The following is a 25,952-nucleotide window of genomic DNA, read 5'->3' as shown; positions in this document are numbered from 1 at the left end:
TTAGCTAGCTGCATTTGCTAGCTAAGTAAGTGAAACTGAGAAAAAAAATTATATTCTCTCTGTCAGATTCTCTCTTGCTCCTCCTTCATTTTGGAAGAAATTCATTTGTTTAAAACTGTTCAGCTATTGTCTTGCTCTCTTTAAGTCAACTACTCTCCACATTGTATACACTGCAGTGCTAGCTAGCTGTAGCATATGTTTTCAGTACTAGATTAATTATCTGATCCTTTGATTGGGTGGACAACATGTAACATGCAAGAGCTCTGATAGGCTAACAGGGTCAGGTAGTCAGAGGGCTAGTCCTTAGGGAGACATCCCAACCACCCAGCAGACCCAATCTGGTGAGGTTTTTATTGAAGCAAGACAAAACCAAATCAACTAAACAGCAGCAGCAATACACTTCTTCATATAAAACGAGAGGTGGGGGAAACTTCAATCCATTTGAAATAACTGTCAACCATTATCAACATATTTTTTTTCCTTTTACAGAAGGGCCCCAGGGGACTGGTAATTTCCCCTTTTGACACATGACTCACATCATGATTCATGTATCCAAATAAACACTGGCTGTTAAATCAAAATAACAAATCAAATTAAAATTACAACCCTTGATGACTCCATCTTAACTTAATTGTATCCCAAACGGTAATTCAATGAATAGTCTAGAGAAAGGTTCCCTCATTCAGGGACAGTGCTCTCTCTATCTCATTCTCTTGTTCTGAATCACACATAGGACTGTTGATAAATTATATACTTCTTCCTAATTATCTAGTGTTTACATAGCCCATTTAAATCTAACCCAATATTTCTAGTCTTTCTAGCGAGCGTGATCAGGCCTCACCAGGAAGTTAGAACAGAGGTCAGAGGTCATTCAACCCCATTAAGTGAGTTTTTCTCCCCTGTACCTCAGACATTATTGAAAGATATTTGGAACATTTCAACATTTTGTGTATCAGGTTTACATCGTTTTTTCAGTACATTTTGTATCAAGGTGGGTTGTCTGTGGGTGCTGGCGTGTGTGGTAAAAATCGTAGCGTTAAAAACAAACAAAATGGCCTTTCTTAATTTGGGAGCTCCCTCAACAGCTGGATCCCGGCACCTTTACACTGCACAGTACACAGTCTCAATAACTGTACTCTTAAAAGCAACTGCCTCAGGAAGCCCCTCAAAGGGAGAGACACAGAACCATTGGCAAACATATATAAAGAACTTGGTAGTGGACATTCCATGAGTCCTTAATGAAAGAAAATAAACATCTTTAATCAGTCCGAAAAAAACTCTTACTCTTAATCGAGTTTACTGCATCGTGGGCAGGAATAGGCACCTTTTGACCTGTTGCATTGAAATACAGTTCTGTACAAACTGTCCCGGGGACATAAACTAGTCAAAATATGAAACCTGTTGTTTAACAAACCTGCTAGGACCTTGAAAATGTTGGTGCTAGCTTATCAGCTCAATATTCGGTACAAAATATATTTACTTGGATCTACTTATTCTGGACACAGTTCCACGTAATGGAAACAGATTATTGTTTTGGATGACATTACATTCTTACTTAAATCACTGGTGCTACCCAAACTATAGCATTGAGTAATAATAATTGGAACTTCTCAAAAACGTGTAGACTGACATAGGTAGACTGACATAGGTAGACTGACATAGGTAGACTGACATAGGCTAATGCTTTTGCTGTTCGTTAGGCCTACTCATCTTGTTGGCTGACGAAAAGAAAATGTGGACAGTTCTTCCAATATGCACCTCGGAATTGGACCGCACAGTTGCTTCTCCGTTGTGTCTGTCTTCATTTGTAGCCTGTGAGAAAGGCCCTATCATGTGACAGAGAGCCATGTGAGTGAGAGGGCTTCCAATTGCGCAGCACAATCAGGGAGAAGGGTACAGCACACTCAGGGAGAAGGGCACAGCACAGTCAGGGAGAAGGGCACAACGCACTCAGGGAGAAGGGCACAACGCACTCAGGGAGAAGGGCACAACGCACTCAGGGAGAAGGGCACAATGCACTCAGGGAGAAGGGCACAACGCACTCAGGGAGAAGGGCACAATGCACTCAGGGAGAAGGGCACAACGCACTCAGGGAGAAGGGCACAATGCACTCAGGGAGAAGGGCACAATGCACTCAGGGAGAAGGGCACAACGCACTCAGGGAGAAGGGCACAATGCACTCAGGGAGAAGGGCACAACGCACTCAGGGAGAAGGGCACAATGCACTCAGGGAGAAGGGCACAACGCACTCAGGGAGAAGGGCACAATGCACTCAGGGAGAAGGGCACAACGCACTCAGGGAGAAGGGCACAATGCACTCAGGGAGAAGGGCACAATGCACTCAGGGAGAAGGGCACAACGCACTCAGGGAGAAGGGCACAATGCACTCAGGGAGAAGGGCACAATGCACTCAGGGAGAAGGGCACAACGCACTCAGGGAGAAGGGCACAACGCACTCAGGGAGAAGGGCACAACGCACTCAGGGAGAAGAGCACAACGCACTCAGGGAGAAGGGCACAATGCACTCAGGGAGAAGGGCACAATGCACTCAGGGAGAAGGGCACAACGCACTCAGGGAGAAGGGCACAATGCACTCAGGGAGAAGGGCACAATGCACTCAGGGAGAAGGGCACAATGCACTCAGGGAGAAGGGCACAATGCACTCAGGGAGAAGGGCACAATGCACTCAGGGAGAAGGGCACAACGCACTCAGGGAGAAGGGCACAACGCACTCAGGGAGAAGGGCACAACGCACTCAGGGAGAAGGGCACAACGCACTCAGGGAGAAGGGTGCATTACAGCCAGCCATTACAGCAGTCGTGAAATTCGAGGCATTATCAAGTGCTTGTCAAATTCCGAATGAGAGACTATTGGAGTGTGTTTACTCTTAAAAAAAAATAGGGGTTCAACAAGGGTTCAAGGGTTCTTTGAAGAACCTTAGGGTTCTTGGCACTGAAAATTGCCCCCAAAAGGTTATTCCAAGCCCATAGTAGGTGGGATTCATTGATGAAACTCCTTAGTTGGTGGAGGTTCTTTTTTTAAATTGTATTTTTTGAAATTTTACCCCTTTTTCTCCCCAATTTCATGGTGTCCAATTGTTGTAGTAGCTACTATCTTGTCTCATCGCTACAACTCCCGTACAGGCTCGGGAGAGACGAAGGTTGAAAGTCATGCGTCCTCCGATACACAACCCAACCAGCCACACTGCTTCTTAACACAGCACACATCCAACCCGGAAGCCAGCCGCACCAATGTGCCGGAGGAAACACTGTGTACCTGGCAACTTTGGTTAGCGCGCACTGCACCCGTCCCACCACAGGAGTCGCTGGTGCGCAATGAGACAAGGACATCCCTACTGACCAAGCCCTCCCTAACCCGGACGACGCTAGGCCAATTGTGCGTCGCCCCACGGACCTCCCGGTCGCGGCCCGTTACGACAGAGCCTGGGCGCGAACCCAGAGTCTCTGATGGCACGGCTGGCGCTGCAGTACAGCGCCCTTAACCACTGCGCCACCCGGGAGGCCCTGGTGGGGGTTCTTGTCGGAACCTAACTGCCCAACTGAAATGTTTGGATTTGAAAGGATAGCAGGTGCAGGTACTTAACTGAGGATTTCCTCAGTTTAAGGTAAGGTTTATCCCTTGATTGATCTAAATGTATATTGTTTTATGAAACAGAAAATGGACACAATTCGATGGATATCAATCAACATAAAGGTAAGAACATGTACTGTATGCTATGAGAATATGTTGAAGGCCAGCTGTATTGGGTGCAGATGACTGAACTGCTCACTTCTGTGTCTGCAGGTATCTGAACAAAATCCAAGGTATGAATACTGTTATGTGCATGTTTTGTTAATCATCTGTATAATGACTATTTTTTTAATGAAGACTTCACCCCCGTACACCTCTGATGAATATAACAGGAAACCTGTTTGATCACCATGCACTGGAAAATCATTCTGGCTATGGATACAGAGAACATCAACATCACCACACCAGAGGACAGACATACACACTGGACTTGGGGCTCTGCTAGGAGTTTACCTCATATTTACTTTTTAAAATTTTTATTCTGCTTTGCCAGTTAAATCTTAATAAACACTGAAAACTAAAATAGTGTTATTGTTGGGGTTCCCCCACAGTTTCAATTTGAAGAACCCCTAAAGGATACTCTAGGAACCTTTTCTTTTTAGAGTGTACAGCCTGCGCAAAAAAAACAACGCAGAGCTCAGGCCTTTCAAGCGACTTTTTTCAAATCATAATTAGAATCTCATCATGCAGCCTTACAATGTATTAAAAATCAAAACATATAGCCCAACGTTTGTAGAACAACTAAAGTTACATTAATAACTAAATTAAGCATATAGCAGTACCTATTTCTTTGTTAACCGCTCAACACAGAACAGTCGCATGTGAGCACTCCCTCAAATCGTCTGGAGACAATATTTCTATTTTATTCAGCTTTGTTCAATTATATTCTTCATACTATAAAAAAATATATAAAATAATGACACAGAATTATAAGCAAGTCTGCTAAATAAACTAGTGTAACTCCGAGTATGCTATTCTTTTCTTCTGAAATAGACAACATTTTCTTCATATCATTTTAGGCCGGTCTAAGACCTGTCTAAAATCAAAAATGGATTTATTGTGAAGTTGTAGGCTATATTACATGGATTTATTAGACTTTTTAAAATGGCTTGGAGGCTATGTGTGAAAGCCAGGACTTGCTAAATGTGTTTCTGGTAATTAACGGGAAATTGCTGAGTATATTGAGTATATATTATTTGCTTGCCAATCACCAGCTGACAACATTTTGTGACCGCCCCAGCCTTATGTATTACCAGGGTGGAGGAAAGCTCATACGCATTTATAGTTTTATTGGTTACGGGTAAGTCAAGTCCCGTAGAATGCTTTAACCTTATCTTGACCAAATGATCCATAAAAGGACCACTCTGAACATTTCTCATGTTTTTTACACCACTTATGTACGTCTACAAGTTGTATATTATTATTTTTTCTATTGTTATTTCATCAGATCTCTAAGTAAACCATTATACTCAATATTATCTTACTTTAGCTCTAGTAACCCATTATACATGTGTGTTACATCACAAAATCCTCCTCCACACCAGTGTTCTATTCATTCAGGGGTTTAAATATTCACTCTAGTGTTCTATTTAACAGCATATTCAGGAATAGTCCTATCTTCTTTCATATCTTTCCATTCACTTTTCCCTACATAACTATACTTAGGTATTCACATACACACCACTCCGTGTGCATCCTATACACCATATGTATCTTCAATGGTTCTCTATACATATAAAACAACAATGAGAGGTGGTAGACAGAACCCACAGACAACGTTATAGATCTAAAAACTCAGCTCACACAGAACTGGTTGGGGTATCCATTCAGTCATCTTACTCACTGGAGCTAGTCCCCTGACAGTTCTCATTCACACTCTACTTCAGGGCTGCCCAACCCTCTTCCTGGAGATCTACTGTCCTGTAGGTTTTCAGTCCAACCCAAATCTGATTCTGCTAGTTAAGGTCTTGTTGAGCAGCTAATTAGTTGAATCAGGGTTGTTATATTAGGGTTTTACTGAAAACCCAGAGGACGGTAGATGTCCAGGAAGAGGGTTTAAAATCAGCTTAATATCCGAATTTCTATATTTTATTATCCAAATTTCAATCAGCTTAATATGTCATATCTCACAATCACACAACTTTCACATCCACTTAGTACTAATCCCAAACACACTCAGTCATTTCCCTTATTACCCCATGTGCATCTTCAACGATTCTCCTGTAGTTACTTCCTATGCACCATATGTATCTTCATTATACATATAGAATAGCACCTTGTGCTATTATCAGTGGCTGCAGACCAGGTAGACACTTCTCTTATAAATGCCTACAGACAGCTGTCAGAGGGGCATGATACCGTTACTTGCCCTTGGTCTAGTCTTCTCTCTAAGACTAGCTCTTGCCTTCTTCTGTCATATGTATCACTGCCATGGTTCCTCTATAGTCTCTACAGTATCTATAGTCCCTGAGCATCCATAGTCCCTATAGCATCCATAGTATCAATAGTTTATATAGTCAAATGCTATAGCCTCTATAGGCTCCATAGTCTTGCCACATACAAATAGAATAACATGCACTTTCACACATTCACTCAGTAACTCCACACTCACGACTTTCCCATCCACATCTCACATCGTGCTATTACTTGACTCAGGACTATCCTCCTCCATTTTTGTTTAGTTTAATTTGTTCATTTAAAATTGACTGACTGTAATCAGTTGCCGTGTCCCTCGTTTGTTTGTGGGTGATGTGTCTCCTCCTGGAAAGCTCACAGTATGTGTCTGGTCTGGGGGTCTCGTCCTCTTTTGGTCAGACTAGAATTTCCCTCACTCTTCATAAAATGTGCCACCGGTTTTCCTCGCAGACCCCCACTGGAAAGCTCCGCAGGCAGAATCCATCATCCTTTTTGTGACACCAAATAGCTGTAGAAATTCTACACAGGGACACTCAAAGTCAATCATAAAGGAATCATTATTATCAGCGTGCTGGAGAAGTTCCAATCAACTCAATGCATCAAGCACACATGTCGATATATAGCACTCTTCTTTAGGGCAGTCCTGTTATCCCTTTTATACTAGATATAGACATGTTACATAGGCATAGGTCATAGGGTTGGTTCCGGCATGTCTGGCAGTCTCCTATCTTAACATAAAAAAACATATTCTGGGCATTCTGCCAGATGGTCCTAAGGAGGAGATTTTGTCGCCCCCCTCATATCTTTACCAAGCAGGCAGGAACCAAAGATTATTTATAAATAGAGAACAGAACACAATAAATTAGTGTTTTATCCAAAGATTCACACATAAGTTGTAATTATTTAATTCTCCAACATGTGATATCAATATTATTTAATTAAATGCTAGTGCATTGAGGAAACCATATTATACTGATTGGAAAGCAGCTAGGGGAGGGAATAGATTCCCTCGTATAACACAATCTTTTATCAAGGGCCTCCCGAGTGGCATAGTGGTCTGTAGTGAGGTGTCACTGCAGACCCGGGTTCGATCCCAGGCTGTCACAAGCAGGAGTCCCACAGGAAGGTGCACAATGGGCCCAGGTTAGGGGAGGGCTTTACTTGGCCAATCGCGCTCTAGCGACTCCTTGTGACTTCGGTTGTCAGTTGAGCGGTGTTTCCCCGAGCCCGTTGGGGAGATGCAGCGATGAGACAAGATCGTAATTGGATATCACGAAGTTGGGGAGAAATAGGGGGTAAACTACACAAAAACAACAATTTAAATAATTAAATCAAACATTTCAAATTGACAGGATGGTGTTTTTAATATGTAGACATTGCAACAGATGTTAGTTTAAAATGTCAGATATGTTCAGTTTTGGGAAACAATTTGGGACAACCAACATATAACAAAACAAAAATAGAATTCACAAGTATTATTTTCTAAACAGCATTCATACAAGACCACACCAGGATTGTAAAATTCCGGTCATCGTGAAATCTTGGTTGGAGGATTCTGGATTCCGAGCGTAATAATACATGCCATTTATCAGACGCTTTTATCCAAAGCGACTTACAGTCATGTGTGCATACATTCTACGTATGGGTGGTCCCGGGAATCGAACCCACTACCCTGGCGTTACAAGCGCCATGCTCTACCAACTGAGCTACAGAAGGACCACTGATTCCCGGAATTTTTCAATCAGGGTTTCTGGGAAAGTTACCAGAATTTAACACTATTCTACACACAAACAAACATTTGCTAAAAGCTGACAACACCGGTCATACAACAAACAAGCAGTGTGGAGGATTCTGGATTGGTAGAAAATGGGAATTAGACAAACAAATTATAATTATATCCCTATTTCTACCTAACCTGCCCTCTCGCAGTATAATGCAGTTGTTATATACACGTGAGAAGACAGTTTGGCCACATCCTTGTAAATATGGAAATCATCTGGCAATATTTACCTTTGTCATAAAAAATAAATGATTTCTGGGAGGTAAGAACCAACCACAATGGTATCAAAATCAAGCTCTACGGAAATTTTCCCCATAATTCAATATCAGCGACAAATGCCTTACTGTTCTCCAAATCAAAGAAAAATATACGTGTAACAAATACTTGCACTTTTACACAAACAAAAGGTGCCACAAATAGAGAGATTTGACTCTGTGGTTGGGTCCAAAATGACACCTTAGTCAGTGCAATACTTTTTACTGGTAAAGGGAATAGGGTGCCATTTCATACAGCGTGTGTCGTGCAGTTCTGTAGACAGTGTTTTAGCAACATGATTAGCTGGCTTCTATATGGCGACTTGCCCATGTGTGGGTAGTGTCTTCTAAAGACCCAAGGGGGAAAACGTATTTAAAAAATAAACAAAATAAAAAAGGCCAACAACTTAAAAAGGTAGAGTATGTGTTCAGCAAATTCATTTGCATAAAGGAATACAACGTTCCTTTAAAAAGGAAGAAACCGTCAGTACACACACACGCATACAAACATCCACTCAGGAACATTAAACATATACCTCTCAGTTCTAGAACCACACATAGTTCTGGAACTTTCATGAACACAGTAGAAACAATATCTCCTATCCTGTGATCAATGTATAGCGACACTTGGTCATATAAACACTGTAACGTAACCGCAGTTTAAATTATTTATATACCACGATAACCTTCCATCACTAAAAGACAACGCTAACTAAGTAGATTATGAATGACTTTAAACAGCTCTGTACACACAACACAGGGTATAGTCAGTGATGAATGTGTTCCTTCTATCTCCCATCTCTCTTTCGCTCTCATTTATCTCACTCAACTCCCTTAATCTTTATCACTTACTTGTTTCACTCACTCCACTTGCTCTCCCTCCCTCACTACTCTCTCTATCCCTTGGCCTTCACTCAGGTGTAGGTTTGGACATGTGTGTGTGTGTGTGTGTGTGTCTCCTCTCCAGTGGAGGACAGTGCTTCTGGGAGGGTGGGGTTTGAGGGAAGGGGGGCGTCATTAGCAGTGTGCCGCCTCCGGTGGGGTGATGGAGGTCAGGGGTTCAGGGGTCAGTGGCCCCTCAGTGGAGGAGCTCCTTGAGGTCACTGTCCGTTATCTTGGCATTGTCTCTGACGTCATCGAACGTGTACGTCTTGACAATTTTCCCATTCTGAAACACTGTGTGTAACAGGTCCTGGAGGGAGACGAGAGGGAAAAGGACAAATGACCGTCAGTGAAGTGTCTAATTGACTAACCTCAACAACAACAAAAAAGTTCACATTTGACAAACCCCAATAACTAAAACAACATTTATTTACAAAGGCTATTGGAATGCATTGATGTGGGAGTATGACATGTGGACTCAACTCACCACGCCATACTCCTCCAGGTCTCCCTTGCCCTCCTCCAGAGTGACAAAGTCCCCGCTCGCTGTCCGGTGCAGAGACAGACGACCTTTCTTTGATCTTTTGTTCGGGTCCGCCACCGGGTCCTTGAACACATTCACCTGACACCAAATATTAAAAACAGTTACACTTCTCCTTCCAGTGGAGGTAGGATGTGTGTCTGTGTTAAAGAGTCCTGCACGGGCCAGTTTGTTTTGGAGATGCACCCCGCCCTCGCCAGCCACGTCAATTCCGAGCCCCAACCGATATCCGTCATCAGGACAGATTTTCCTTGTTTCATTGTTTTTATGACTCCAGAGTAGTATAGGCCATTAGGCTATTCCCCGTTCCTGTACGAATTGATTTGTCTGCAAGTCTATTCCGCATTTGGATAAAAAAAGGAAACTATGCAATGAATTAAGAACGATATCTCCTTATTTTCACAATGTGATGCGGCACATTGTCAACTGATATTGGTATAATTAGCCTTCTTACCCAATGAAAGCCTATAGCTGACATATAGTCAATATTGTTTCGATAATCAAATAGTTTAATTGAAACTTAAATAAACAACTCCCAGAATCGAATAGGCTATAGGTTGCAAAATTAGCATTCGTTTATTTTGTAGGGTATACTCAAAAATGTTTACCAGCCGCACAGGTTCAAATGTATATGACCTGCGTATGGTCTAAACTGAACAAAAGCCTGAATTGAAACGGAACAATTAACTGATAATTAACCGAATTGCAGTAAAAAAAATACCTGCTTGCACTTTTAGCAGGATGTGCATCACCCTGCCGGATTGTTTTCATCCAACAAATGTAAAACGCCTGAAGTTTGCTGAACTGCATTGCCAACGTGGATTGTACCTGGTGCTTTGGTCAGATGACATGAAAATAGAGCTCTTTGGTCACGCACACCAGTGGTGGGTTTGGTGTTGAAATGAGAACGCATGAGCAGAAAATAAACCCCATTGTAAAATATGGTGGTGGATCTCTAATGTTACAGGGCTATATTGCTTCCACTGGTCCTGGGGCCCTTGTTAAAAAGGTCAACGGCATCATGACCTACTAGGATATGTTTTGCCAAAAACCTGGTTGCCTCTGCCAGGTGGGTGAAACTTGGCAGCAAGTGGCTCTTCCAGCAAAACAATAACCCCCAAGCGCCCACCAAAACAATAACCCCCAAGCGCCCACCAAACAAGCGCCCACCAAAACAATAACCCCCAAGCGCCCACCAAAACAATAACCCCAAGCGCCCACCAAAACCCTCAAAAGGAATTGTTAATCAACATTTTGCAATGGCCATCTCAGTCTCAGGACCCATTGAAAACCTGTGGTTTGAATTGAAATGGGTCGTCCATGAGCGCAGACGAAGGATATCAAGGATCTGGAAGGATTTGGTATTTTATTAGGATCCTCATTAGCTGTTGCAAAAGCAGCAGCTACTCTTCCTGGGGTCCAACACAAAACATGAAACATAATACAGAATGACATAATACAGAAGAACATCATTAGACAAGAACAGATCAAAGGACAGAACTACATACATGTTTAAGAAGTCACACGTAGCCTACATATCAATACACACAAACCTTCTAGGTCAAATAGAGGAGAGGCGTTGTGCCGCGAGGTGTTGCTTTATCTTTTTTTGAAACCAGGTCTGCTGTTTATTTGAGCAATATGAGATGGAAGGAAGTTCCATGCAATAAGGGCTTTATATAATACTGTACGCTTTCTTGAATTTATTCTGGATTTGGGGACTGTGAAAAGACCCCTGGTGGCCTGTCTGGTGGGATAAGTGTGTGTGTCAGAGCTGTGTGTAAATTGACTACGCAAACAATTTGGGATTTTCAACACACTAATGTTCTGTATAGAGGAATGGTCTAAGATCCCTCCCAATGTGTTCTCAGTGCCGTTATTCTCGCAAGGTGAGGAATTGAAAACAGGGTGTCAATCATTTTGACCCCTACCTTTGAGAAAAAAAACTATTACTCGTTAAACAAGATCTTTCTCTGAGCAATTGTATTAGCATAAAATAATTTCCCTATTTTTCTAGCATTCAATTTAGCTCAGTATTTGAATTATTGATTTTACAGTCATTTCTGGTAATCTTTATCAGAAGTGTCAATAATTTAAGACCCCACTGTAATATAGTATACAGTATCCATGTGTGTGTGTGTGTGTGTGTGTGTGTGATAGTGTGTGTGCATGCGTGTAATGCTCTGCTCACCCCCAGGCCGTTGGTGACCACGTAGCTGCATTTAAAGGAGCAGTTGAGCAGATCCCTGGTCAGTTTCTGCAGCAGAGCCCCTCCAGAGCCAAAGGCAATATTCTCAATGCTCCACCGATGCTGCTTCATCCCCTCCACGATCTACACACACATGCACTGTTAATACTGACTGTGTGTGTGTGTTTGTGTTTGTGTGTCCGTGTGTGTGTGTGTTTGTGTTTGTGTGTCCGTGTGTGTGTACCTCTTGCAGGGTGTTGATATCCACTCCGTCCCCCTGTATAACTCTGATATAGGGCGGCAGAACTTTGTAGCCTTTGGAGTTCTCCGTAGGGATAAACTTCTTCCCCAGGATCTCCAGAACCTGAGTGGAGGAAGCACGTGTTTCTTTTTTTAACAAGAATGCTAAAAAAAAAAATCTGTATGTGAGGCACATACAGCATCGACTGAGAGGGCTTCCATACGGCTCAATCTCAACTACAGAAGCCCGGTCATAGCTCAAAATATCACCCAAATCATGTACCCCCCGTAGCTCATGGAACTCGCAACGCTAGGATAGTGGGTTCGATTCCAGGGAACGCCTGTACATAAAACGTAGGCGTGCATGACTATAAAAGCGTCTGCTAATCCCATATGGGATTATTATTTTAGTTATATCAAATGGCAGATTACCATGGACGTTGAATTCGTGTGCATTTTTCTCAATTTAGGATCTGGCCAATAATATTCAGTATTGCGTTAGTACTTTCTCAGAGGACCTGATTGGGACCTAGCTTCAGTACGTTATCCACGGGCTTCCCCAAGTCGGGCGGACGACGAGGGGCTTAAGGGGGTTGACTTAGGGTCGAGCTAGGCATCGTGTTACCTTCAGCACGGTATCCAGGGGGTTCCCTGAGTCGGGACGGACCACCAGTGGGGCGTCAGCGCTGCGCGACTCAATGAGGCTCCTCAGGTCTTCTCCCCAGATCTTCTCACAGGCGTTGTAGATGTCATAGCTGTCACTGACGATAGACACGGGCACGTTGGGGAACTGCCTCACGATGTGCTCAAAGGCATCTCGCTCGTGGTCCTTCCCCCACGCCGTGATGGTGCTGGAGAGAAAGAGGGAGAATACAAAAGTTATCAGATTTACTGAAGACAACTAAACGCATCCCTCTCCCTATGAACTCTTCCACATGGAGCTGCAGTACCACCACTAGAGGGCATCCTTATCAACACTTTGCAGAAACTGGACTTCCAGGAGCTCATGTCAACAACAGTGAACTGTAGCTAGCTAGCTATGTCCTTTTAGTTTCTTTCTGAATCGATCTGTGCATTACGCTTGCCTCACTTACAATTTGATCTTTATTTAATGCTATCAAATCTATTAGCAAAGAAATGAGGGGCGTATCTCTAAATGCATTGCTATCTACCACCTTGGAGAACCCAGAGAGTGAGGGGGATGGTAGAGTACTGTGTGTATCATATGGAGAGGAATCTGACTGTGTCTCTGGAAGATGAAACTAAAACGGACCGCCATGATTCCGCAACCACAGTGACCAGGCCAGGGCCTCTGGAACCGAACTCCCAGAAACCAACGGGGCAAATGAATGGTGCAGTGGAGAAGTGGTACTGCCAACTCAGCTAGAGATGTACTGTACATCTCCTGTGTGTGTGTACTGTTATCAATGGCCTATACAAGCATAGCAATTGATATTTGGATATCAAAGCCATCCCCTCCTGCTTGCTACCTGGGGCTAAGAATGCCAATACAAGTGTAATTTGATTGATTCAGGACCAAGAAAGAGATGTTAGTGTGTTAACTGTGAAGCCACTGTGTGTCCTGACGTTTTTACCTGTGCTCCGCGGCGGGCACAGAGAAGCCAGGCACAGGGTCTTTGGTGCCGTAGTACTTCTTAATCACGCCGATGCCAGCCACAGTGTCTGTGCCCTTAAAGTTCACCAGGTGGGCAGAGGCTCCGATACCTGCCGTCTGAAATGGGGAAGAGAGATGGTGAGTCAAATGTCACACACACACACCTACAGTGCATTCAGAAAGTATTCAGACCCCTTGGCTTTTCCCACTTTGGTACGTTACAGCCTTATCAATAAATAAATACTATATATATAATTTTAAACTCAATCTACCCACAATAACCCATAATGACAAAGCAAAAACAGGTTTAAAAAAACAAAAATATCACATTTACATAATTATTCAGACCATTTACTCAGTACTTTATTGAAGCACCTTTGGCAGAGATTACAGCCTTGAGTCTCCTTGGGTATGACGCTACAAGCTTGGCACACCTGGATTTGGGGAGTTTCTACCATTCTTCTCTGCAGATCCTCTCAAGCTCTGTCAGGTTGGATGGGTAGCATTGCTGCACAGCTATTTTCAGGTCTCTCCAAAGATGTTTGATCGGGTTCAAGTCTGGGCTCTGGCTGGGTCACTCAAGGACATTCAGAGACTTGTCCCGAAGCCTCTCCTGCATTGTCTTGGCTGTGTGCTTAGGGTCGTCGTCCTGTTGAAAGGTAAACTTTAGCCCAAGTCTGAGGTCCTGAGTGCTCTGGAGCAAGTTTTCATCAAGGATCTCGCTGTACTTTGCTGCGTTCATCTTTCCCTCGATCCTGACTAGACTCCCTGCCACTGACAAAAATCCCGCCATGCTTTACCAGTACCATGCTTTACCAGGTTTCCTCCAGACGGGATTCTTGGCATTCAGGCCAAATCGTTCAATCTTGGTTTCATCAGACCAGTGAATCTTGTTTCTGATGGTCTGAGAGTCCTTTAGGAGCCTTTTGGCAAACTCCAAGTGGGCGGTCATGCGCCTTTTACTGAGGAGTGGTTACCGTCTGGCCACGCTACCATAAAGGCCTGATTGGTGGAGTGCTGCAGAGATGGTTGTCCTTCTGGAAGGTTCTCTCATTTCCCCAGACGAACTCTGGAGCTCTGTCAGAGTGACCATCGAGTTCTTGGTCAACTCCCTGAGCAAGGCCCTTCTCCCCCGATAACTCAGTTTGGCCAGGCGGCCAGCTCTAGGAAGAGTCTTGGCGGTTCCAAATGTATTCCATTTAAGAATGATGGAGGCCACTGTGTTCTTGGGGACTTTCAATGCTGCAGAAATGTTTTGGTATCCTTCCCCAGATCTGTGCCTCGACACAATCCTGTCTCGGAGCTCTACGGACAATTCTTTCGACCTCATGGCTTGGTTTTTGCTCTGACAGGCACTGTCAACAGTGGGGCCTAATATAGACAGGTGTGTGCCTTTCCAAATCATGTCCAATCAATTGAATTTACCACAGTTGGACTCCAATCAAGTTGTAGAAACATCTCATGGATGATCAATGGAAACAGGATGCACCTGAGCTCAATTGAGAGTCTCATAGCAAAGGGTCTGAATACTAATGTAAATAAGGTATCTGTTTCTTGTAAACATTTCTGAAAACCTGTTTTCGCTTTGTCGTTATGGGGTATTGTGTGTAGATTTTAGAACAAGTCTGTAACGTAACAGAATGTGGAAAAAGTCAAGGGGTCTGAATACTTCATGAATGCACTGGATATAACCCTCCCTTCCTCCACCCACACACACACACACTTCCTCTACCTCTTGTGAGGAAACTCCCCTGTAGCCGAAGTCGTGCAGCTTGTACTCCAGCTTGTCCAGGTTGCCAGAGGTCTCCAGCAGGTACTTGGCCAGAATCTTCTTCTGCTCCCTGGAGTTGGTCGCCACGGTGATAGGGTACCAGACCTGGACAAGGATGGTCTGGAGGGGAGGAGGAAGAGGGGAGTGAGTTAGTAGATTGCCATGCTAGAATGGACCCAAGTCTGGAGCTTTCGAAGCACAACTTTCTGTGCTTTCGAGGCGTCTCTCTCCATCAATCTTACCTCCCTCTCTGATCCCTCCATCCATCTCTCTCCCTCCCTCCCTCTCATTCATTCATTTCTGATCCCGCTCCCTCTATCCTCAATCTTTCTTGAACTGTAGTGTGCCTGTCCATGAACCCAAAATATCCCTCTGATCCCACCACAGCCCCATCCACACCCTCCAGTCACCCCATCACAGTGTAGTGAGCTGGAACATGATCCCAAAACCAACCCTCTTGACAGACCCTTTATACTGCTATGTGGAAGGGGAAGTGGGCTGTTTGGGAGGCTCAGGGGCTAGATCCACATTCCCTGGCAAAGGGACAGGGAGAGGTCATGTCAACACGGGGTTCGATGGGAGGATTCCTCACATGGCAAGCCCAGGACAGAGTTACTTAGCCATGGCCCGCTGGCAGCTAGAGATGCCTGGGTCTTTGTCTCAGTCCAGTCATCGTTGAACAGACGAGTCAATATTATCACGCCATGTCAGAGTGTGTGTTTAGTCATATTTCTCCCTCTAAGAGCTGTGTAGTGTGCATGTACGTGAGAGTGTGTGTACGTGTGTGTGTGTGCAGGGTCATGTGTGCGGTCCCCATGGTCAGAAACACCTTGCAGAGTTACCGGAGCGCTCACACGCTACCACAAGATGTTGCCAGACACAGCTCCAATAACTTCAACTCAATATGTGAAAATGATCATAATAATCTAGAAACAAATTAATTATCTTTAAGGAACTGAAGCCATACAGGCCTACTATATGACTGGTTGTATGCAGTGACGCTGACGCTGTGGTGATCTACAGCAGTAATGCCAGGTGGAGACTGAGGAGGGCGCCATTGAGCACCGTAGTGTGGACGGGGATAACAGAGCCACACACTTCCAGAGCCAAACCATAATATACTGTTTAATAGAGCGGTCACCAACCTTTTGAGTCAAAAAGCCGAGATCTACCGCTCAGAAAAACAACAAAAACATGACTTTAAAAAAAAAAAACATACATCTGTGCACAATTAACTTACGAGGCACAGCTGAGCATAAATTGAAATGATTTGCTTTTTTATTTTACTGGACTGATGGTACCTGCATCAGATGGTCAGTTTCAGTGGCAGGAGGAAGCAGCAGAGGTTCCACCTCTCGCGGTCTCTACTCCCTCCCTCCGGTGAGACTGACCAGTGAAAGGGGACACCGTCTTCCACCTGATGGCGAAACTCTAGTCGCACCGCATTATTCATGCACAAACCCAATGTTGTTCTTATGACCAGAGTTAGTGAAATAGCGTTCCATGATATTAAAATAGACATGATGAGCTGCCAATAAGAAAAACACAGGCCTATCGATATACTTGGCTACTCATTCATTGCAGCTGCATTGCTGGTTGTAGCGTGTGTGGGAAGCAAGGAGAAGAGGGTCATATATGTTTTGTAAAATTGTTGAATAAAAACTTAAAACATGAACTTACTCATAAAAACAGCAGCTCTTTGCTGTATTCTTTGAGAGTCTCTCTCTGGACATGGTTTTAAAGTGTATGAAATGCGCAGTAGGCGCACTTGATTTAGCTCTCTCTTCAGACAAATTAAACAGTTCAAAATGGGAACACTTTACTTGCCCTTCTGAATCAAGTGCACCCACCACCAACAGCGCAAGACGAAAACATTTTTTATATTTTTTAAAGGAGCGCAAGGCTTTATCGTTGGCTTTTCTACAGAAATGTTTGGCGATCGACCGGTTGGTGACCAGTGTTAATATGCTCACGTGACGGTGTCAGACCAGCGAGTCTACGGTCTGCTCGTCAGTGGAACTACTCTGCACGTTCACGGAGATCGGTCTGAGAAAGACACCGCACAGATTCACTGATCTTGATCGCAAAATGAGTAGTCATCCGGGAGGCAAGATGATTTGTAGATCAGTGATTCTGCATAGAGTGGCTACTGAGAGGTGGAGACGGGACTTAGCTGACCTAGCTCAAACGGCACCCTATTCTCAGGGTTCTGGTCAAAGAAGTGCTCTATATAGGGAATAGGGTGCCATTTGTGATGCAGAACCCATAGAAACCATCCTAGTCAGAGAAGCTAAATAGTAACACTCGAGACTAGACAGACAGAGGCAGGATACGTGAGGAAGAGGTTTACAGATAGAGAGACTGATGGCGGTCATCATGTGAATTTTAAAAAGTGCAGAGTCACTGTGGCAATGTTGTGTGGTGTGCTCTAGGGGCAGGGCCTTGGTCAGTGAGGAGTGAAGTTAAATAAACATTACATTTTATTTTTAGATCAGGCACAATCTCAGACAGCCACACTGACTCTAAGGATTCATTTGAAACAGACAGGAAGGCCCCAATCCAGTCACATTGATAGGGAGACCTAACCTACCTGCTGCCCCCCCCCTGACACTCACCTCCACCCAGTTGGTGAGCCAGTAGCATTCTGGGTCGGTGCTCTCCACGGTGAAGAGGACGTTACCCCGTGGGATCACACTTCCCTCCGGCACCGCCTTGATCTCTATGGGTAGGTGGCCGTCATACTTCTGCAATACACACACACACACACACACACAAACAACCTTTACACCAGCCATTGCAGTTAACACACAACATACAACATTCACCCTAAAGCCCACGGTCTGATCCATTTTCTTTATCATATTAGTCAAATAAAAATATGTTGTTTCAAGTATCTTAAAATTCTATATGGGGGAGAAAAATAATTGTGATAGGACACTAATCAAATTAAAGTGACCCTGATCAGCACTAGTAACCCAGTGAGCAAAATTGATTGAAAGATGTATTTTCCACCAAAAATACGTAAGGGTTAGGGATGAGCTCCAAAGGTATTGGGAGAGTGACACATTTTTGTTGCTTTGGCACTTTGGGATTTGATACAACGAAATCACATCCCTTTTTCGACATAGTCCCCCTAAACAATTGTATTACAGTAGTCAAAATGTTGTATTTGGTCCCATATTCCAAGCATGCAATGGCTACATCAAGCTTGTGACTCACGGGGTATCACATGTTTCTAAACACTTCTATATTAATGTGGATGCTACCATGATTACAGATCGTCCTGATTGAATCGTGAATCATGATGAGGTTACTGACGGGTTACTTATCCCGTAATCATGGTAACATCCACATTAATGTAGAAGTGTTTAGAAACACATTCTATTCTTATTTACAATTTTAAAAAAAGTGGCTCCAAAATGACACAATACATTATTTACCATTCATTTCTAATGAGCACAAAAAAAAAAATCAGAAACACAACCAAAAAACACAACCAAAACAACTCACTTTAATACACTAAACTTCTGACTACTTTAATACACAAGGGAATTTGTCCCAATACTTTTTGTCCCCTAAAATATGGGGGACTATGAACAAAAAGTGATGCAATTTCTAAACGGTCCACCCGATATGACTGAAAATAGCCTCAAATTAAAGCTGACAGACGGCACTTTAATCTCAGAGTCATTGTATAATTTAAAATCCAAAGTGCTGGAGTACAGAGGCGAACCTGTCCCAATTCTTGTGGAGCTCACTGTAGTAAAAACAAACGTGAATGTGTACCTCCAGTATGTAGTTCCAGCCCTTCTCGTTGAAGACGTCATCCTGGAAGTGTTCCCTGTACACCTCCTTCGCTTCCTGGATCTTCTCTGGAGTCACCACTTTCCCTGGAGGGGGGTGGGGTGGGGGGGTTCAAATGGTTGAAGCATCAGTGAACAAGTGGTGTATAGGATAGAGAGATATAGAGTGAGAGAAGCAAAAGAGTGAGAGAAGGGGAGGAGAGAGAGGAGGAGGCGACAGAGAAGCATTGGAATCCCAAACTCTAGTCCACCCATGTGCTATTAAATTAGGAGCTTATCTCTCCCTCTTACAGAGCGGCTTTGTCCTGCTGCAGGACATGTTAGACACGGACACACAGGGACACACAGGGACACACACAGGGACACACAGGGACACACACAGGGACACACACAGGGACACACACAGGGACACACAGGGACACACACACGGACACACACACGGACACACACACGGACACACACAGGGACACACACAGGGACACACACACGGACACACACACACACAAACGTGTGCTTGATATGACCTCTTGTTGCAATAAAGTAATAAGGCTGGTATTTTCAAAAGGTTATTTGAATGCAAATAAAAACTTAAAGTTTAGAAAATGTTATTCCAAGGTTACTTCTTTTGCGAGTAGAACTCTGTATCATTGTAGTGAATCAATGCTAGTAGCCCCAAGTTGCAGCTGCCCTTTGTGTTGCTGGGGCTCAAAGAGCAGCTGTTCCTTTGTCTCCAGTCCACGCTAGTCCTGAAGCTCTCTACAGCACCTCTCCCTGCCTCGCCGTGAAATCACTTTGAGCTCCATTCTCTAGTGCTGTGCGGAAGAACAAAACAACAGATCTAGGATCAACTTAACCTTCTACAAAACGTTAACCTTAGGACAGGCACCATTAGGGTATGGAGTGAGAAACGGACCTTAGATCAGTGTCTAGGCCAAGGCTGCCCAAGGTACGACATCTAGCTAAACCTCTCAGCTCCCTTTACAATAACTGATGGCCAGAGGAGGAGCTGTAGTCTAGGCCCTGTTCAAATACAGTGAAAATAAAAGGCGTCCTCTTTCCCTACTTCCTACTACCGTGGAGTAATCCCTGACCTTACTGGATAGTGAAATCCTAACCACTGACGTTCCATCAATCAAAAGGAAGGATTTCTTTTAACCGTATTGGAACGTGATCCTGGGGAGAATCTCAATTGCATTTCCTTGATTCCTTGCATCCTCTCTCCACGACTCCTTCTCAAATTCCATCGTATATGAAAGTAATCAAAAGACGAGTATTTGGTCCCATATCCCTAACACACAATGAAGACATCAAGCTTGCGACTCCACAACCTTGGATCCATTTGCGGTTTGTTTTGGTTGCGTTTCAGATTTTGTGCCCAATAGAAATTAACGGTAAATAATGTAGTGTCATTTTGGAGCCAGATTTATTGTAAATGACACAATACAGTATATACCATTAATTTATAATGGCCACAACATTATCTGAAACACAACCAAAACAAACAGCAAATGCATCCAACAAGGTTGTAGAGTCACAAGCGAAAGCCAAATACTAAACTTTTGACTACTTTAATACACATAAGTGATTTTGTCCCAATACCTTCGGTCCCCTAAAATGGGAGGACTGTGTACAAACAGTCCTGTAATTTCATTGTATCATTTCAAATCCAAAGTACTGGAGTACAGAGCCAACACAACAACAAATGCATTGAATCCTTGTAGGGACCAAACAATTGATTCCCATTCAAAATCCTATTTTCCCTAACCCTTATCCGAAACTTTAACTTCAAACCTAACCTTAATTGTAACCGTAACCTAGCCAAATATAGCATTTTTTTTTCTTGTCTGTGTGTTTGGTTTTACTATCCTTGTGAGGACCAGACGTTTCCAGAAGGAGAATACAGGAACATTCAGACAAACACACACACTTCAGGTCAGATCTTGAAAGTGAGAGGACTGATCTATCATCAATTCCAAGTGAGGCAGAAAGGAAGGATTGCTTTTCAAAGTATTGGAAGGTGATCCTGGGGAGGGACCTCTGAACTTCTCATTCAATGGGTTTTGAGGAGGCGTGGAGAGAGGACGCGAGGAATCAAGGAAATGCAACTGAGATTCTCCCCTGCTCAGTCTAGATGCTACAGATCCTCAGATGCTGCCAGTCAATGCTCTAGAATTCATCTGAGCACCTATTCAATTATATGCTAGCCTTGATCACATGACAGTGATTCTCCTGCTGGCAGAGACAGGAAGGATCACTCAGTTCACTCCAACTCTGCAGACTAGTAGCAAGGCCTGGTAGAGAATGTTAACTCATAGAGGAGCTATGTATACAGGCTTGGATGTCATATTTGGCATTATGAGGACATCAATGCAATCCTTACCTTTTAAGTATTTGTTGGTGATGTACTGCAGGCCGTAGAAGACCGTCGTCTCATACTTGACTTTTCTGTTCTTGGTCGGGTCAGGCCTCTTCTCGCGGCACTCGAAGTAGGAGTACACTTTACTGGTGTTGGGAGGGTACTGCTTGTAGTGTGTCACCTGGATCCAAGACGGAGGAGACAACATGGACAAAACACATCACAACTTCAGGCTATAAAATGACAGTTAAAGAGATTGAAAAGGTACTTTGGTGACTAGTACCTTTTTAAACCTCCCGCTTTGGGCTGGATGTGCCCAATGTATGACATTTCCCTGCCACGTGCGCCAGCCTAGAAATTCCAGTTCTAGCCAATGAACTTCTGCGAAGAAAAGGCCTGCCCAGCGTTGCCCAGCGAGGTTGCAGGGCGGGCCCAACGGCTCAGCGGACACAGCGGAGATAGAGAGCGAGCGCAACGACGTGGCGCACATGCAGTATCTGCAACATCTGTGACGTGGTACGCATTTTCCGGGGACCACTTACGGCTTGTGAGCGAGCACTACTTTCAAAATGACTGGCTGAAATGATACAACGGTTTGACCGTGCGTCTTTAATAACAGTTTAAATAGCCTAACTACAAGGATAAAATGTCACAGCTTCCGATTGTATAGCTAGTTGCCCTCAGGTATCCTTCCTAGAAGTGATTTCGATATGACATTCTCTTGGCAGTGTTTTACTATAATTTTCACAACCGGAGGTTGCTGGTCGCAGCGTCACAGGCTTTTCCTATGCAGCAACAGGAAGTTGTGGTGGCACAGGTTCGCACAGAGAAAGCAATTGGCTGTTTTTGTCCTCATACCTCGAACACCACTGAGACATAAGAAAGGTTATGCTGCCATTTGTTCCCACATAAACACTCCAAAATGTGTCCCTTTACCGAGTGGAAGTTCTCGCACTCCACTCAAAGGTGCTAGATATCAGCCTGCTGGACCATGACAAGACTGAGTGACCAGGCCTGGTCCCTCTGTCTGTCCGCCTGTACCACACAGGACAGATGGACACTGGACAGATACAGGGATGATTGCTCCCATCCGCTATCCAATTACAGGAACACCTCCTCCCAAAGCTCTCAAAGTGTTGTCATCTGACAATTTACTAACGTGATCTTCATTAGTCATTTCGAATGCAATCCGCTGCGTGTTTCTGTTACACACCCACACAGAGGTGTCTAGGGCTCGAAGCCTACTGAGCCGACTAGATATCACCGAAGTGATGGACTGATATGATGTATTCATGATCAAGTCAACTCCTCACAGAGTTAAGGCTAGAGGAAGTACTAACAAAAATCCGTATCTCAAATGATCCACTGGTCACAGGTTGGCTCTGGTGAAATGTAGTGCATTCGTGTCATTTGGAGGGATACCAAGTGCTTTCTGCTACGTCACATACACCCCCCCCAGCTCACTCTCTCTAGGTGCACCTGGGACACCCAGGTATGTGTAGAGAAGTGGAACAGAAAGAGAGGATGGGCACATTGGGGGCGGTTGAAAAAAAAAAGTGAGGGACAGAGACAGGCTGTGGAGCAGATGGAACAGTAAATAACGCAAACAGAGTAATGAGCAAATCTGCCGCCGATGCTTTTATTGATTAGCCACGACCACTATGTACATATAATTACACTGGCCTCTCTACAGCGGCAATATCTGTCTGGCACAGTCCCGTGTCCTTGCCTCTGGGCACTCACACATACGTCCATCTCTCTCTCACTTTCCGGGAATTCAGTCAACTGTAAAACTGTGTTACTTCTGACCCTCGCCCCGTCCTTCCTCTGGGCTGCACTGGCCTTGCACATACAATAACATAACCTACGCAACAGGTCCCATCCTTCACTAGCCCCCCACAAGATCTCATGAACTAACCGGTAACCGAACCAATGAACCCCCCATGGGTTAGCCGATCCTAGAACTGTGCCTACATAGATCAGTGCTGGTCTGGGAATCAGTCCACTATGACCTCCGCTCTGACAGATGGGTGGATGGAGCCAACCAGATCAGTCTAAACGCACACACACGACAACAATAATCAACAGGATATGTTATTCTAAATTCTGAATTTAGGGCCACAGACAGCAGAGAGAAAGACTAAATCAAATACTTCCGTGAAGCACAATTGACCAAGATTAAAGCTAATGTTCAGAGCTGTTTGACTCCATTCTGTTCACAAATCTCTTTTTATTTTTTTATTTGTTTTTGGCCAGGGGTTGTGAAACAACAGTTTGCATAAGCTTTGCATGGCAAAGACAGAACATTCTGATAATCCAATATTCCTCCATGGTTTTAGGACAGTGGTTAGGGACTTTAGGGCCTAATTTATTACCCCTTTTTTAGCCTCCATCATGTTATATGTATAAGTGACAGTAGCCAGCGCCCTTTAGTCTCCCACCCGCTCTCTCTATATCCTAACAGGCCCTATAGTTCCAAATGCCTACCAGTCACTGTATAGCATTGAGCCCAAAAGAACTGACGTGTTTTATGCCCCCCCGACACACACACACACCAGTCCAGAAAACAGCATCATCACAGCACTGACCAGGAGGGAGAATGATTGACAGTTGACACTGGCTCATAAAATATAATAGGATTAATGTGCTTTGTGCAGCCTTTATTTTTGTCCCAATGGTAAAGAGGAAACATAGCAGTTCCACTATGTTTATATAATAGTGTGGTGCCACAATTGTATAAAATATTGTGTTGCCACCTGTGAGTGAGAGATTCAGCTGATATGACAGTTTGGATGACAGGACACGGGGCCACAAAGAAATGAATACATTTCTCGTAGTATTGTTTTTGACAAAAGCAGTCAGTCATATCTATATAATTTTGCTTGCAGGGTATATAAGTGTACCCATCTGTACCTATACCTACCTACCTAGCAGACAGCTGATTTTTTTTCATTCAAATAAAATAACATGTAAAACCCAGTCAAAAACAGACCGAATCGTACAGCATGCATCTCTCATTTGATTGCACTGAATGCACTCATCCCACCTCCGTCTTTGACAACATCGACGGTCAAAAGGATTGCACTAAGACCTGGAGCGTATCCAAAGGCTTACCAAAGTTTCGATTTTGTTTCAGGATCTGCCATTGCTTTTGATAAAGTAAGGAAATGGATAGTAGCACAATAGACCCTGGCCTGTTAGCTACGTCTCTTGCAAAAGCTAGCCTTCCCACGTTTTGGTAGAACAAAATCACCCGCTCCATTCAATTACTTGCCTGCGCTAGCTACCGCCTTTTCAATTAGCTGCTACAGCGTTCCCATTTGCAACACATATTTAGCCAATATATCCTCTGCTCATTCATTAGCTGCCTGCCTTGCAAGCGCCGCTAGCTGCGCAAAGGTGAGCATCTTCGTAGATTCGCTGGTGGCAATTCCGTCATTTATCCAGGATGAAAATAGGCTAAATTTGGTACTACCTTTTCTACCTGCCCCTCTCTCCTCCCCATTTGGCCTAACAATCTGACACAGACAGCCACCAAGGCACGCGTGATGGCCTTGGAGGATGCAACCACCTTGGCTGGTAGAATTACACGCACACTGAACCTACGACTACGCAGACAAATCGCACTAACATACCGGTGTCGCCCACTCACCTTATAAGAATCCGTAGCTAACAATATGTTGAAATGAGGGTCTCTGTGCTCCATCTTCCCCTTGGTTTCAGTCAGTCGCGGGTGTCAGTATTATTACTCCGTGCCGGGGACTCAACCTAGCTCTGTCGCTGGGGAAGAGACCGTAAAGAGACGGAGGGGCGGGCATAACGCGGGCGGTTGGGAGGCGGGCCTCGCGTCACACAAGCGCGGACGATGACGTAGTGTAGGGGGGGGGGCAAGGCCACAAAGCAGACTTATGGTTTGCCAAAATTCAGTGGTGAAAAAAAGTACGCACAAGTCATACTTGAGTGAAAGTAAAGATACCTTAACAGAAAGTTACTGAAGTAAAAGTGAAAGTCAACCAGTAAAATACTAATTGAGTCTAAAAGTATTTGGTTTTAAATATACTTAAGTAACAAAAGTTAATGCAATTGAAAAAATATACTTAAGTATCAAAAGTAAAAGCATACATAATTCTAAATTCCTTATATTAGGCAAAGCAGAGGCACCATTTTTTTGTTTTTAAAATGTACGGATTGCCAGGGCACACATTATTTACAAAATATGAATTTGTGTTTAGTCCGTCAGTACAGCGGCAGTAGGGATGACCAAGTGTTCTCTTGATAAGTGCGTAAATTTAACTATTTTCCTGTCCTGCTAAGCATTCAAAATGTAACGAGTACTTTCTGTTGTCAGGGAAAATGAATGGAATAAAAAGTACAATATTATCTTTAGGAATGTAGTGAAGTAAGAGTACAAGTAAAAGTTGTCAAAAATATAAATAATGAAGTAAAGTACCCCAAAAAACTACTTAAGTAGTACTTTAAAGTACTTTACACCAATGCCCAAATTCTTAATCGTAAG

At 43.8% G+C, this 25,952-nt stretch overlaps 1 protein-coding gene across 1 annotated transcript; it reads right to left on the bottom strand.

Moving 5' to 3' along the window:
* Positions 1-7,351: 7,351 nt before the first annotated feature.
* Positions 7,352-25,255, bottom strand: LOC118373568 (nicotinamide phosphoribosyltransferase). Its single transcript, XM_035759740.2, has 11 exons — positions 25,089-25,255; positions 21,461-21,617; positions 19,064-19,167; positions 17,893-18,021; positions 15,239-15,397; positions 13,487-13,623; positions 12,517-12,742; positions 11,896-12,015; positions 11,655-11,795; positions 9,410-9,544; positions 7,352-9,232 (listed from the first exon to the last, which is right to left on the bottom strand). The coding sequence occupies exons 1-11, from the start codon at positions 25,140-25,142 to the stop codon at positions 9,119-9,121; spliced, it is 1,476 nt and encodes a 491-aa protein (XP_035615633.1). The 5' UTR covers positions 25,143-25,255; the 3' UTR covers positions 7,352-9,118.
* Between the last annotated feature and the right edge of the window lie 697 nt (positions 25,256-25,952).

The sequence above is a fragment of the Oncorhynchus keta genome, chromosome 13 (genome assembly GCF_023373465.1).
Source record: "Oncorhynchus keta strain PuntledgeMale-10-30-2019 chromosome 13, Oket_V2, whole genome shotgun sequence".
NCBI lineage: Eukaryota > Metazoa > Chordata > Actinopteri > Salmoniformes > Salmonidae > Oncorhynchus > Oncorhynchus keta.
Note: the sequence above shows the minus strand (reverse complement) of the source record. Positions and strands in the feature narration are given on the sequence as shown.